Source organism: Cynocephalus volans, chromosome 13, assembly GCF_027409185.1.
Source record: "Cynocephalus volans isolate mCynVol1 chromosome 13, mCynVol1.pri, whole genome shotgun sequence".
NCBI classification, from domain to species: Eukaryota; Metazoa; Chordata; class Mammalia; order Dermoptera; family Cynocephalidae; genus Cynocephalus; species Cynocephalus volans.
In genome coordinates, this window is record NC_084472.1 from 17,561,814 (window position 1) to 17,577,575 (window position 15,762).

General features: G+C 34.1%; 1 protein-coding gene across 3 annotated transcripts in view; it reads right to left on the reverse strand.

Annotated features, from left to right (window-relative positions):
• ROCK1 (Rho associated coiled-coil containing protein kinase 1) overlaps window positions 1–15,762 on the reverse strand; it is a 129,538-nt gene that overhangs the window by 97,538 nt on the left and 16,238 nt on the right. For all 3 annotated transcript variants that reach the window (XR_010021481.1, XM_063076855.1, XM_063076854.1), the window contains exon 2: window positions 577–658. Coding sequence is in view for 2 of the 3 variants with exons in the window: in XM_063076855.1 (XP_062932925.1) it covers window positions 577–658 (82 nt within the window). In the remaining variant the exon portion in view is untranslated. The remainder of the gene's footprint in view (window positions 1–576; window positions 659–15,762) is intronic.

Sequence of the window (15,762 nt, forward strand, 5' to 3'; positions counted from 1 at the left end):
TATTCTTTTATAAGTAGAGAGGTGTCATACAATCACTACTATAGCTATTATGCCATTTTAGAATCTATATTAGGAAGGCTACAGCATACTACCATGAAAGATCATTTCTGGCTTTTTTTTCTTTCTTTTTTTTAACCCAAATAAATGCTCTCAATTGCGTTTATACTCTCAGGTTCACGGATTTTCTTCATTCAATGCTCTTCCCTCCTCCATCACCATCTTTTAGACTGGTAAGATTTGTTTGATAAACATGCTTTTCTATTAGGATATTATAATCATGAATCTTGTACCCCAAAGTTTCTGTGACATCCATAATGGTTTAGAAGCATATATGATCATTATCCTTGTTCCCACCTTCCCTGTCCCTCCTCCTCCCATGCTCCCCCCAACTAGTTCTCAACATGTTTCTTTAAAACTGTGACTAACTCCCACCACAATAACTTCATTTTATCTGGATATCTCTCTAAACCCTACTCAAAGTTCATCTTGAAATTTTCTTTATATGAGGCTGACAAACATTTTCTTTGCAGTCCTCATTATTTAGATATACACCAGAGTCCACAAAATATTACTTACATCTGCTTAAAAAGTTGTCAATATTTTTGTTTTTTCTTAAGGCAGGAAAATCCAAATCATATACCAAAGCATCCAATCCATCCTAAAGAAACAAAAAAACAGTTAGTTTTTGGATCACATATGAGTTTTTGTATTACATATGAACGCTATCTTTTCTATGAGTAAAAAATAAAACACATGCTTTAATATTTAATTCTCCCTTTCTAATATATCTTGCATTCATTTAACACCCTCTAAAAGGTTACATGAGTCCTGGGAGAAAAGTTGTTTTTATTTTACATGCAGATTTTTCACCTTCTAAATCTGCCAGGCACAGAAGCAGGAAAATCACTACAAACTGGCTGCAAGTGATTTCAGTTCATGCACTTTTCCCCTCATAAGGGCATGAAATTTTACTTTTCACTTCCCCCTCTTACTACATTTATGTTCATTTCACAGATACTCATTAAAAAATGCACATTTGTGATTACAAATATTTTACAAGGTAATAATTAATAAAACTTGAAGTTTAGTAAAAATTTAATTCTGCATAATCACAAATGCAAGTAATGTACTGGGTTTTCATAGGGTTCTCTTTCTTTCCTTGAAGCACTTTCTAGGGCAACCAGTTACAAAAGACAAACATGAGCTTTTGGTTTTAAGTGGTATGAGAATGTTATAAGGTATAAGAATATAAAGGATGGTACACTCTGTATAAGAAATTATCATTTTTAGGTAAGTTTTCGAATCTAAATGTATACTATTCTAAACCTAATAGACATATTTTGAACAAACTACCAAAAAAAATAAACAATATATTAAAACTATTGCAGCAAAACCAGAGCTTCTAAAAACCAAACTATTTCTAAAATAGGTTGACCATTGGTATTAAAAGAATGCTGCCAAACTCTGATAACAGAGGATGTACCATTTAAAGAAAATATTTTTGGCACATGTAGTAGAATGTAATTTAAATAAATCCCTTAGCTAGGTAAAGAAAAAAGAAATTTCTCAAAATTAAGCATTGATATAAAAATGAAAACAGAATTTCCTTAGGGAATTTTAACAAGCTGATCTTAAATACAATTAAAATCTGCCTAACCAATGTGACATTACTATACACATGGCAATGCTTCCAAGAACAATTACAGTCAAAAAAATAAAGTGTTCCAATTTATTTAGTATAACAATCATTCTCCAAATATGTCTTTCCAGTCTCATTTTCTCTACATGCATATAGCTAGGTGTGACCCACATATCCACTCACATAAAATCTTCTATTTTCATTAACCAAGTCAGAAAATAAAATTTGGAGAGAGAAAATAAATGTTTTAGACATACTAAATTTGAGGTCCCTCTGGGACATCACCTATGGATAACTAGACGGAAATTGAAAATATGAGTTTGAGTTCAACAAAGAGATTGAGACTGTGATAGATTTGGGAGTTACAAGAGCACACTTAAATACATGAGGACAGATGCAACTACCCAATGAGAATAAACACAGAGAGAATGTAGAAAGAGTGAAGAATGGAACCCTGGGAAAAACTGACTAACAGGTAAACAGAAAAAATTCTGAGCACACTGGAAAGAGGGAAAGATAAAACAGCATCAGGAAAGGTAAGGTAATGCCTAGAAGGAACTTAAGAGCAGAGTAAAATGCCACAGAACGGTCAAATAGAATATATATATCGAAATAGAATATATATATAATATATATTTCACAGAAAGGTCAAATAGAATAGAGAATGCAAAAGAAGCTATATCATTTGTAATTAAAACACCACTAATGATGGCTGCACAACAATATGAGTAACTTAATGCCACTGAACACTACACTTAGAAATACAGTCGTCCCTTGATATCCATGGGAGATTGCTTCCTGGACCTCCTGCAGATACTAAAATCCAGGGATGCTCAAGTCCATGATAGAAAATGGCGTAGTACATGTTCCTCTATACTTTAAGTCATCTTAGATTACTTATAATACCCATTACAATGTAAATGCTATGTAAATAGTTGCTTTACTGTATGGGTTAGGGAATAACGACAAGAAAAAAAAAATCTGTACATGTTCAGTACTGATGCAACCATCCATGTTTTTTTTCAATTATCTTGGATCTGCAGTTGGTTGAATCCATGGATGCAGAACCCAGGATACAGAGGGCCAACTGTAGTTAGATGGTAAGTTTTACATTATATATTTTACCTTAATTTTTTTAAAAGTCACTATCAGATTTCCCCCAACTGGTGGACTAGGAAGCTCCAATCTCTCCTTCCCCCACAGTAACATCAAATGAAATTCACTTCCATCACCACCAGAAGAAATCTGAACAAACTCTGTAGGAGATCTGGAAAACTAAGGTTTACAGCAAACAAGCAAATGTCCAATAAAGTAAAAGCTATCTTAAAAACAGTAGGTAAGTTTTGTGGCAGTTTACCTGTTCTTGTCCCACTTTCTCTGAGGGTAAGAACATTCTTAGTCTTTCTTGAGCAGGTAGCAGAATGGTTCCCATTTCCCCACACACTGAACCCAAGGGAGCAGACTACAACCATATTGTGCATATCCATTTTAACCTGTCTGGGAGATACCCGAAGGGCTAAGGCAAGGACCTGGTCTCTGTCTCACATAATTTGGAATACAGGCCTGAAAAGCAGTAGGCACTGCTCCATAAAAGCTACAAAAAAGGCTACTACAAAACCCACTGACACCTGAGACAAGAGATTGGCTGGTCAGAGTGTGTGAACATAACACATACAATAGGCCATTTAGTCCCAGTGGTGTAGCTGGGGTGTGACTGTGGGAAATGAGATTATTAAAAAGCAGCCATGTACACAGGGGAATTTAGAAAGCCAAGTGCATTCCCAAGCAAAAAATGCATGCTAAGAAAAATCCTGAGAAGACCCTAAGCTTTCACCTCAGGCTGATTCTGAAACTCAGGTCAAGCCTAGTACAGAGAGAATCTGCAAAGACTGAGAGGTGGTTCTTTTTGTGTTTTTTTGTGAGGCTTTTTTGGTGTGTGTTTGTTTAAGCATTTAATATTCAAGGAATTCTCTGTCCAAACGTTAGCTGAACATAAGCTGGAGAAACAGACTTCAGTAATCACCCTCACCAAGGAATGGTCTTCACACAAATAATGTGTTAAAGTCTCAAAACAAATGGACTACTACAGCCATCGACAATAAAAAACAAACAAAAATAAACCCAGCAAACCCTGGAGAATAGAGAAAATCTGATTTCCAAAGTCACCACATTATAACTGTTAAATAGCCAATTTTCAATTAAAAAATCACAAGACATATAAAGAAACAGAAAAACATGGCAAACATGGCTCATTTAGAGGAATAAAATAAACAGAAACCCAAAGACACTGAACTTACTAGACAAAGATATTAAAAACTGTCTTAAATATGTTCAAAGAGATAAAGGAAAACACAGAAACAACACTAAAGGAAATCAGGAAAATCACATATGAACAAAATGAGAATACAGACAAAAAGAAAGAAATTATAAAAAGGAACCAAACAAATTCTAGAGCTAAAAAGTAATTTAAATATACAAAAGTATGTATTTGAATTAAAAAGAAATCTGAATATAAATGGATTAAACTCTCCAATCAAAAGATAGAGACTGACAAAATGGATTTTTCAAAAAAACACCATGATCCACTATACACTGTGTACCGAGACAAACTTAAAATCTAAAGACACAAATATGTTAAAGGTGAAAGGATAGAAAAAGATATTCCATGCAGACAGTAAACAAACAAACAAAAAAACTGAGGTGGCTAAACTGATAGCACAAAAAATAGACTTTAAAAAATGGTTAAAAGAGACAAAGAAGGACATTATATATTGATAAAAGGACCAAAAAGATATAATAATTACAAACTTAAATGAATCAAATATCAGAGCCATAAGACATATGAAACGAACAAAGACAGAAATGAATAGAGAAATACAAAGTTCTATGGATAGTTGGAGATTCCAACAACCAATTTCAATAATGAATAGAACAACCAAATAAAAGATTAATAAGGAAACAGAGGATGTGAACAACACTCTAAACCTATTGGATCTAACAGACACATACAGAACACTCTAAGTAATAACATAATACACATTTTTCTCAAATGCACATGTAACATTCTCTAGGATAGGCCATAAGCTAGACCACAGAACAAGTTTTAATAACTTTTGAGATTGAAATCATACAAAGTATCTTTTCCAATCACAATGAAATGAAACCACAGAATAACAGAAGAACTGAAAAATTACAAATATGTGGAAATTAAACAAAACAATCAGTGAGTCAAAGAAGAAATCACATGGGAAATTAGAAAATACTTTGAGACAAATGAAAATGAAAACACAACATACCAAACCTTGCACAATGCAGCGAAATCAGTATTAAGAGGGAAATCTATAGCAATAAATGCTTACATTAAAAAAAGAAAAAAAGATCTCAAATCAATAATATAACTTTACACTCTAGAACTAAAAAAGAGGGCTGGCTGGTTGGCTCAGATGGTTAGTGAGTGGTGCTGATAACACCAAGGTCAAGGGTTCAGATCCCCAAAATGGTCAGCCACGAAATAAATAGTAAAAATTAAAAAAAAAAGAACTAAAAAAGAAAAGCAAACTAAACCTAAAGCTAGCAGAAGGAAAGAAATAAAGATTAGAGTGAAGAGAAATAAAATAGGGAATAGAAAATCAATAGAGAAAACCAATGAAACCAAAAGCTGGCCTTTGAAGAAATCAACAAAATTGACATATCTTTAGTAAGTTGACTAAGGAAATGAGAAGACTCAAATTACTAAATCATTAAGTGAAAGTGCGGCCATTACTACCAAGTTTACAGAAATAAAAAGGATTATAATGGAATACTATAAACATTTTTACACCAAAAAATTGGATCAAACTTATATATAATGAACAACTTACTAGAAGCACACAATCTGCCAAAACTGAATCAAAACTGAAAAGAAGGAAATACTCTCTAATTCATTCTATGAGGCCAACATTGCCCTAATATCACAACTAGAGAACAAGGCTGGCCAGTTAGCTTATCTGGTTAGAGCACAGTGTTATAACTCCAAAGTCAAGGGTTTGGATCCCCCTACCAGACAGGCACAAAAACAACAACAAAAAAGACATCACAAGAAAATTACATACTATAGTTTATTAAACATCTGAATGAAAACATAAAATGTTCAGCAAAGTATTAGTCAACAGAATACGGCAACATATAAAAAGGATTGTAAACCAGGACCAAGTGGGATTTATAGCAGAAACGCAAGGTTGGTTTAACATACAAAAATCTCTAAATGTAACACCCATATTAATTGAGTAAAGGACAAAGTCACATGACCAAATCATTAGATACAGATAAAGCACTTTAAAAATTCAAAATGCTTTCATAATAAAAAACAAAAAAGTAAGAATAAAAAGAAACTTCCTTAGCATGATGAAGGTCATGTATGAAAAACACACAGCTAACTCACACTCAATGGTGAAAGACTGAAAGCTTTCTCCCTGAGATCAGGAATGAGACAAAGATGTCAATTTTGCCACATCTACTCAACACAGTATTGGAAGTTCTAGCCAAAGCAATAAATAAAAGGCATTCAAATTGGAAAGAAAGAATTAACATTATCTCTTCATAGATGACATGACCTTATATGCAGAAAACCAAAATTTTACACACAAAAAACACAAAAACAAAAGAAAGAATAACTAAATTCAGCAAAGTTGCAGATGACAGTCAACACTCAAAAATCAGCTGCAATTCTGTACAGGCATAACTCATTTTATTGCGCTTCATGTTACTGTGCTCAGCAGATATTGTGGGTTTTGTCGTTTTCACAGACTGAAGGTTTGTGGCAACCCTGCACCAAGAAAGTCTATAGGTGCCATTTTTTGAACAGCATGTTCTCACTTTGTGTCTCTGTGACACATTTTGGCAATAATTATTGCAATATTTCAAATTTTTTCATTATTATTAAATCTATTATGGTGATTTGTAATCAGCAATCTTTGATGTTACTATTGTACTAATTCTTTTGGGGCAGCATGAACCGCACCCATGTAAAATGGCAAATTGAATAAATGTCTTGTGTGTTCTTGCAGCTCCACCGACCAAGCATTCCTTCATCTCTCTCCTTCTCCTCGGGCATCCCTATTCTCTCAGACACAACAATATTGAAATTAGGCCAATTAATAACCCTAGAATGGCCTCTAAATGTTTGAGTGAAAGGAAAAGCCACATGTCTCTCACTTTAAATCAAAAACTAGAAATGATTAAGTTTAATGAGGAAGGCATATCGAAAGCAAAGATAAACCAAAAATTAGGGCCCTTGCACCAAATAGTTAGCCAAGTTGTGAATATAAAGGAAAAGTTCTTGAAGGAAATTAAAAGTGCTACTCCAGTGAACACATGAATGATAAGAAAGTAAAACAGGCTTATTGCTGATATGGAGAAAGTTTTAATGGTCTGGATAGAAGATCAAACCAGCTACAATATTTCCTTAAGCCCAAACCTAATCCAGAGCAAGGTCCGAACTCTCTCCAATTCTATAAGGCTGAGAGAGGTAAGGAAGCTACAAAAGAAAAGTCTGAAGCTAGCAGACAATGGTTCATGAGGTTTAAGGAAAGAAGCCATCTCCATAACATAAAAGTGTAAGGTAAAGGAAGGAGTAAGTCCTGGTGTAGATGTTGCAGCAAGCTATAAAGATCTAGATAAAATAATGAAGGTAGCTACACCAAACAACAGATTTTCAATATAGAAGGAACAACCTTATATTGGAAGATGCCTTCTAGGACTTTCATAGCTAGAAAGGAGAAGCCTGGCTTCAAAGCTTCAAAGGACAGTCTGTCTTGTTAGGGGCTAATTGCTGCTGACTTTAATTTGAAGCCAACACTCATTTACCATTTCTAAAATCCTAGGGCCCTTAAGAATTATGCTAAATCAACTCTGCCTGTGCTCTCTAACTGGACAACAAAGCCTGGATGACAGCACATTCTGTTTACAGTACGTCTTTCTGAACGTTTTAAGCTCCCTGTTAAGACCTACTGCTCAAAAAAAGATTCTTTTCAAAATATTACAGCTTATTGATTATTAACCTGGTCACCCATGAGCTCTGACGAAGATGTACAGGAAAATTAATGTTTCCATGCCTAATTGTAATCCATGGATCAAGGTGTAATTTCAACTTTCAAATCTTATTATTTAAGAAATACATTTTGAGATGCTATAGCTGCCATAGATTGTTATTCCTCTGATGGATCTGGGCAAAGTAACTTGAAAACCTTCTGGAAAGAATTCAACATTGTGGATGCCATTAAGAACATTCATGATTCACGGGAGGACATCAAAATATCAATGTTAACAGGAGTCTGAAAGAAGCTGATTCCAATCCTCAGTGTATGACTCTCAGGGGTTCAAGACTTCAGTGGAAGAAGTAACTGTAGATGTGGAGAAAACAGCAAGAGATCTAGAAATAGAAGTGGAGTCCAAAGTGGATACTAAATTGTTGAAATCTCATGATAAAACTTTAAACAATGAGGAGTTGCTTCTTATGGATGAAGAAAGAAAGTAGTTTCTTGAGATGGAAACTATCCCTGGAGAAGATGCTATGAATATCACTGAAATGACAACAAAGGATTTAGAATATTACATAAATTCTGTTGACAAAGCAACAGCAAGATTTGAGAGGACTGACTTCAATTTTGAAAGAAGTTCTATTGGGGATAAAATGCTATCAAACATCACCACATACTAAAGAGAAGTCTTTCATGAAAGGAAGAGTCAATTGATACAGCAAAGTTCACTCTTATTTGAAGAAATTTCCACAACCACCTCAACCTTCAGCAACCATCATCCTGATTAGTCAGCATCCATTAAAATCGAGACAAGATCCTCCACCAGCAAAAAAGATTACGACTCATGGAAGGCTCAGATGATTGTTAGCATTTTTAGCTACAGAGTATTTTTTAATTAGGTACCATTGTTTTTTTCAGACATAATGCTACTGCACACTTAATAGACTACAATATAATGTAAACATAACTTTTATATGTACTGGGAAACCAAAAAACTCGTGTGACTCACTTTATTACAATATTTGCTTTATTTTGGTGGTCTGGAACTAAACTCACAAATATATCCGAGTTATGCCTATATGCTAACAATGAACAATCAGAAAAGGAAATTTAAAATTAATTCTATCTATAAAATCATCAGAAAAGGAACAAAATACTGAGGAATAAATTTAACTGAGACCAAAGACTTGTACACTGAAAAGCACAAAACACTGCTGAAAGAAATTAGAGAAGGCATAAATGGAAAGATATCCTATGCTGACAGACTGGAAAACTTAATGTTGTTAAGATGGCAATAATACCCAAAGTCATCTACTGATTAAAAGTAATCTCTATCAAAATTCCAATAGTGGTTTTGCAGACAAAACCCATCCTAAAACTCAAGAGATCCCAAGTAGTCAAAACAATCCTGAGAAAAAACAAAGTTAGAGGTTTCACATTTCCTGACTTCAAAACTCACCATAAAGCTGCAGTAATCAAAATGGGTTGGTAATGGCATAAGTACAAATACATACAGACAAACAGAATAGAAGAGAGAGACCACAAATAAACCCTCACATACTTGTATATGATCAACTGATTTCAATAAGCGTGCCAGGACCATTCAGCGAAGAAAGGGCAGTCTTTTCAATACATGATACTGGGAAAACTGGATATCCAAATGCAAAAGAATAAAGTTAAACTTTTACCATATACCATATACAAAAGCTAACTAAAAATGGATCAAAGACCTAAACATAAAGGCTAGGAATATTAAAGAAAGTATAAGGGAAAGCTTCAGGACATTGAATTTGGCAATGATCTCTTGCATATGATACCAAAAATGCAGGCAACAAAAGAAAAAATAGACAAACTGGTCTTCATCAAAATAAAAAACTTTTAGGCCGGCCCGTGGCTCACTCGGTAGAGTGCGGTGCTGCTAACACCAAGGCCATGGGTTCGGATCCTATATAGGGGTGGCCGGTTTGCTCACTGGCTGAGCGTGGTGCTGACAACACCAAGCCAAGGGTTGAGATCCCCTTACCGGTCATCTTTTTAAAAATAAAAAAAATAATAATAATAAAAATAAAAATAAAAATAAAAACTTTTGTGCATCAAAGGACACTATTAACAGTAAAAAGGCAATCCAAGGAATGAGAAAATATTTTTCAAATAAAATACCTAAAGTTCCCTGGTGGTCTAGTGGTTAGGATTCGGCGCTCTCTCTCTCAAATAAAATACCTAATAAGGAATTATTATCCAGAATATGTAAAGAGATCCTACAACTCAACAAATAAACAGACAACCCAATTTAAAAAGTGGATCAAAACTTGAATAGACATTTCTCCAGAGAAGATATAGAGATGGCCAATTAGCACAAGAAAAGATGCTCAACATCATGAATCATTCAGAAAATGCAAATCCAAACCACAATGAAATAGCACTTCACACCCATTAGGATAGCTATTATCAAAAAATCAGAAAAGAACAAGTGTTGGAGAAGAAGTGGAGAAATTGGAACCCTTGTACATTGCAGGTGGTAATGTAAAATGGTGTAGCTGCTGTGGGAAAACAGTATGTCAGTTTCTGAAAAAATTAAACAGAATTACCACATAATGTAGCAATTACACTTCTGGGTAAATATGCAAAAGTATTAAAAGCAATGTCTTGAACAGATATTTGTACACCAATGTTCACAGCAACATTATTCAAAATAGACAAAAAGTGGAAACAACGCAAGAGACGAATGGATAAACAAAAGGTGGTATATACATACAATAGAATATTATTCAGCCTTAAAAAGGAAGGAAATGCTGACACATACATGAACTTTGAAAACATTATGCTAAATAAAATAAGTCAGATGCAAAAGGACAAATATTGTATGTTCCACTTATCTACAGCACCTAGAAAAGGCAAATTTATAGAAACAGAAAGTAGAATAGCCGTTACCATGGGCTGAAGGAACAGGTAATAGAGTGTTATTGTTTAATGGATACAGAGTTCCTGTTTGGGATGATGAGATGTTCTAGAAGTGAATAGTGGTAATGAAAACACAACGCTGTGAATGCACTTAACACCAACAAATAGTACATTTAAAAATGGTTAAAATGGCAAAAATCAATGTTACATATATTTTACTGTATTTTTTTTAAAGGTCACTGTCAACCTTAAATAGAATGCTTCATCAGAGTAGAAGGGGCATATACCAGCTTATAGTAGGTAGAAAAGTTAATAGAAAATGAAGAAATGGGAAAAATGACCAAAAGAAATGAGAAAGACTAGAAGCTTGCATGATTTAGAACCTAAACTTGATAGAATACTTTTAGGTAGAAAAAATATTTTTATAGAAGATACTGTAAACGATTGAGCAAGGTTTCAAAAAATGTAAGGAAGAACAGGATCAAGGTACCAAACTGAGCCGTTAACCTCATAAAGTAGGAAAAAAATTAAACAGCATACTATAAAAAGACATGGAATCCTATTCAATGTTCTCATAGGTGAAACAAGGATAACCACAGTAACTACTATACAGAACAGTTGTAAAAAACAATGATTGAAAAAAAAAGATACATTCTAATGAGTCATAGAAACATATTCATGGGTGATTTTAAAAAGGATTTCTCTTTGGGCCGAGCCCGTGGCGCACTCGGGAGAGTGCGGTGACGCTCCCGCCACGGGTTCGGATCCTACATAGGATTGGCCGGTGCACTCACTGGCTGAGTGCCGGTCATGAAAAAGACAAAAAAAAAAAAAAAAAAAGGATTTCTCTTTATCACTTCAAAGGTTAATAGGTACAGGTGAACACAAGCTAGGCTTTCTCCTGGCATGAATAAATAAATGAATAAGTTCATTCAGGTGGTTCAGATTCTGTTTGTGGTGGAGAGAGTTTGTCGTTTCTCAAGTGATTCTTTTAAATGTCTGATTTCTTTCTTTGGGAAAAAATATAGACTTCATACATTCTTTAATTAGTAGTAGTATAAAAACAATTCTTTAAAAAATCCAGCTAATTGTTATCTTCTTAAAATTCTGGTACAAATTTTCCTATGACCAGACTTTGATGAGGGGTGGGGGAGAGAATAGACTCAGGGACCCATGGAACCACAATAAAAGATTTAACATTTGTATCACTGAATGCCCAGAAGGTAAACTAGAAAGATAAAGAGAATGGGGCTAAAAATTTCCCAAATTTGGCAAAAGACATAAATCTATAGGTTGCAAAAGCTGACCAAACATCAAATAGGACATACGCAAAGAAATCCAAACCAACAATAGAAACCAGAATTCTAGGGCCGGCCCCGTGGCGCACTCAGGAGAGTGCAGCGACGCTCCCGCCACGGGTTCGGATCCTATATAGGAATGGCCGGTGTGCTCACTGGCTGAGCGCAGTGCGGCCGACACCAAGCCAAGGGTTGCGATCCCCTTACCGGTCACAAAAAGACAAAAAAAGAAAAAAGAAAAAAGAAAGAAAAAGAAACCAGAATTCTATACTCACTGATAAAAAAAAAAAAAAAAAAAAAAAAAAAATCAAGGCATTCTCAGATGATGGAGAGCTAAGAGATTTGTCACCAGCAGACCTATCCTAAAATAATGGTTAAAGAAAATTCTCTAAATAGAAAGAAATTGATAAAAGAATCCTGGTATATCAGAAAGGAAGAATGAAAAGAGTAAAAATATGGAAAAATACAATACACTTTTCTTCTCTGGAAAGTTGAAGCAAAGACTGTATTATTGCCTGGTTGTTTCCTAATGGTTGTAAGAAGTTATTAAAGATGAATATGTATAAACAAGGAGGGTAAACTGACATAAAGGAAGTAAGATTTCTACCCCTTACTAAACTAGTCACCAAATGAATGTGATGTCATGTATGTCTAATCTAATACCTAGAATAACCAATAAAAAAGGTATTCCAATATATACATAAAAAAACACTATGGGTAAATCAAAATGGAATATAATAAACGTTCAAGTAGTCCAAAGGCCGGCAAAAAAAGGACACAGAAACAAAAAAAGGGAGGAGATAAAACAGAAAACAAAAAATAAAACAGCAGATTTAAGCCCTAACATAACAAAAATAATTACATTAAATGTAAATGTCTAAAGCAACAATTCAAATTAAAAGACGATAAGTAGAGTGGATACATAAACATGATCTGTCCACAGACAAAAAATCCACTTCAGCAAGGGAGGGAGGGGATTTGGGAAGTCATATTTCAGGCAAAGGGCATAAAGAAATATCACAGTTTGTAAGAATGAATATGCTAATAATAAATAAAAAATTTTTAAAAATCCACTTCAAAAGTAAAAGGATGGGAAATGATATACCATGCAAATATTAATCAAAAGAAAGCTGCAGTGGATATATAAGTATCAGACAATGTAGACTTCAAAGCAAAGAAAACTGCCAGGGACAGAGTAGAAAATCACATAATAAGAGTCAATCCACCAAGACGGTATAGCCACCTTAAATGTATTTGCCCTGAACAAAAGAACTGCAAAATAAGTGAAGCAAAAACTCACAGAAATGAAGGGGAAACAGACAAACCCACAGTTTTAGTTGTCACTTGAACACTCCTCTCTCAGCAATTTATAGAAATAGACAGAAAATCAGCAGGGAGAAGAACTCAACATCATGAATCAACAGTATCTAACATTTATAGAACATTTCACCCAACAGCAGAATATGCATTCTTTGTAAGCGCTCACGGAACACTAACCAATATAGACCATATCCTGTGCCATAACTCAAACCTCAATAAATTTTGAATCATACAAAGTGTGTTCTCTGACTAAATGTAACCAAACTATAATAAATAACAGAGAGAGAGCAGTAAAATCTCCAAACAATTGGAAACTAAACAGTAGATTCTAAATAATCCATGGGTCAAAGAAAGTCTCAAGGGAAACAAAAATATACATTGAATTAAGGGCTGGCCAGTTGGCTCAGTTGGTTAGACCACGGTGTTGTAATACCAAAGTCAAGGGTTCAGATCCCCATACGGCCAGCTGCCAAAAAAAAAAAAAAAAAAAAAAAAATACACACACACATTGAATTAAATGAAAATGAAAACACAATGTATCAAAATTTGTGACATGCAGCTAAAGCAGTGCTGAAAGGGAACATATAGCACAAAATTTTCGTATTAGGAAAGAGTAATGATTTTGAATCAATAATCTAAGTTCCTTTCTCAAGAAACTAGAAAAAGACAAGCCAAATTAAACCTAAAGCAAACATAAGAAAGGAATAAAGATCAGAACAAAAATTAATAAAGATGAAAACAAAAAATATTGAAAATTCAATAAAACAAAAAGCTTGGGGCCGAGCCTGTGGCGCACTCGGTAGCGTGCTGCGCTGGGAGCGCGGTGACGCTCCCGCCGCGGGTTCGGATCCTACATAGGAATGACCAGTGCACTCACTGGCTGAGTGCCGGTCACGAAAGAACGAAAAAAAAAAAAAAAAAAAAAAAAAAAAGCTTGGTTCTTTGATAAGTTCAATCAAATTGACAAACCTCTAGCAAGATTAACAAAGGAAAGGAGATGACACAAATTACCAATACCAAAAATGAAAATAAGAGGAAATAGAAAAAAATTAAATGGCTCTATCACTAAGGATCCTGAAAATATACACAAGGAAAAAAAGGAATGAAAAACTCTACATATAAATTTGACAACTTCAAGGAAATGGACACTTCCTATAAAAGCACAAACTAATTCAACTAACCCAACATAAATAAGATTATTTGAATAGTATTATTAATTAATAATGTAAAGTCTACAAAAAAAAAGAAATCTCCATAGCCAGATGGTTTCTCTGAAGAATTCTACCAAATGTTTAAAGAAGAATTAACACCAATTCTACAGAATCTTTTCCAGAAAACAGAAAAGGAGGGAACACTTTCCAATACATTTTCTACAGCTGATACCCTGATGCCACAAAGCTGGATAGTCACCACAAAAGAAGAAAATTACAGACCGATATCTTTCATGAATATAGACACAAAAGTTCTTAATAAAATATTAGCAAATAGAATTCAGCAATGTATAAAAAGAATTATACACCATAAATAACTAGAGTTTATTCCAAAGATGCAAGACTTATGCAATATTCAAAAATCCACCAATATAATTCATTATATGAACAGGCTAAAGAAAAAAAATTATAGTCATATCAATACATGCAGAAAAAGCATTTGACAAAATCCAACATCCATTCATGAGAAAAACTCAGAAAACTAGGAATAGTTGGCCCCCATTTAGAGCATCCTGTATACAAAGTACTCATAAGCACTATGGAAGCACTTCTCTTTGTGGAATGTTATCTACTACTTTGATGCTCTTTCAACTATACTACAGACTAAAGATCAGAAAGTCTGCCACTCACTGGCTACATGCCTTTAGGCAATTCATTTACCTTTCTATGGTTTAATTTTATTCATGAAGTGGGAATAGTATCTGCCCCCCCCCCCCCACAAGATTGTTACAAAGATTAAATAATGAATGTGCAAAGTCTTGTAAAAATGAACATTATTGGCTTCTGGTCCTTCAGCCAAGATTTAGGGATATCGGAAGGAGAAAAAAACACCTATATCTTCATAAAGACCTCTTACAGTTTTAAAATATGTTATCCCCAGAATAGATACAGTTTATATAATAACAAATTACCAGTTATACTATATGTCCTAACATGATGTCAACCATTCTTGGCTTCTGTTACTGAAACAAACAAGCAAAAGACATTTTCTAGTAATTCAACAACAAATACTTACTGAAAATTTACAATGTGCCAGGTTCCAAGAACTAGCGAGCCATACATAAAGAGAACAAGACCATCAGATTCCTGCTCTAATGGAGCTCACATGTAGAGCATGAGTATCTCAAAATACAATAGCTCAGAAGCCCAAGAGCTATTTAAGTAATCAAAATTTTTCTTTTAGAAAAAAAAATTTATCTCATAGAAATAGTAAATTTCTAATCTCCTTTGGACTTATGAAAATATGTTTTTACATATAGTAAACTATTATTTTATTTTATAGCCTCTTCACATAGAACAATTTCTTCATGAGTTACTGAAGAATACAGTAAGTTGCTTCCTTTTGGCAGGTAAAGGAACAATGCATTGGAGAGTTA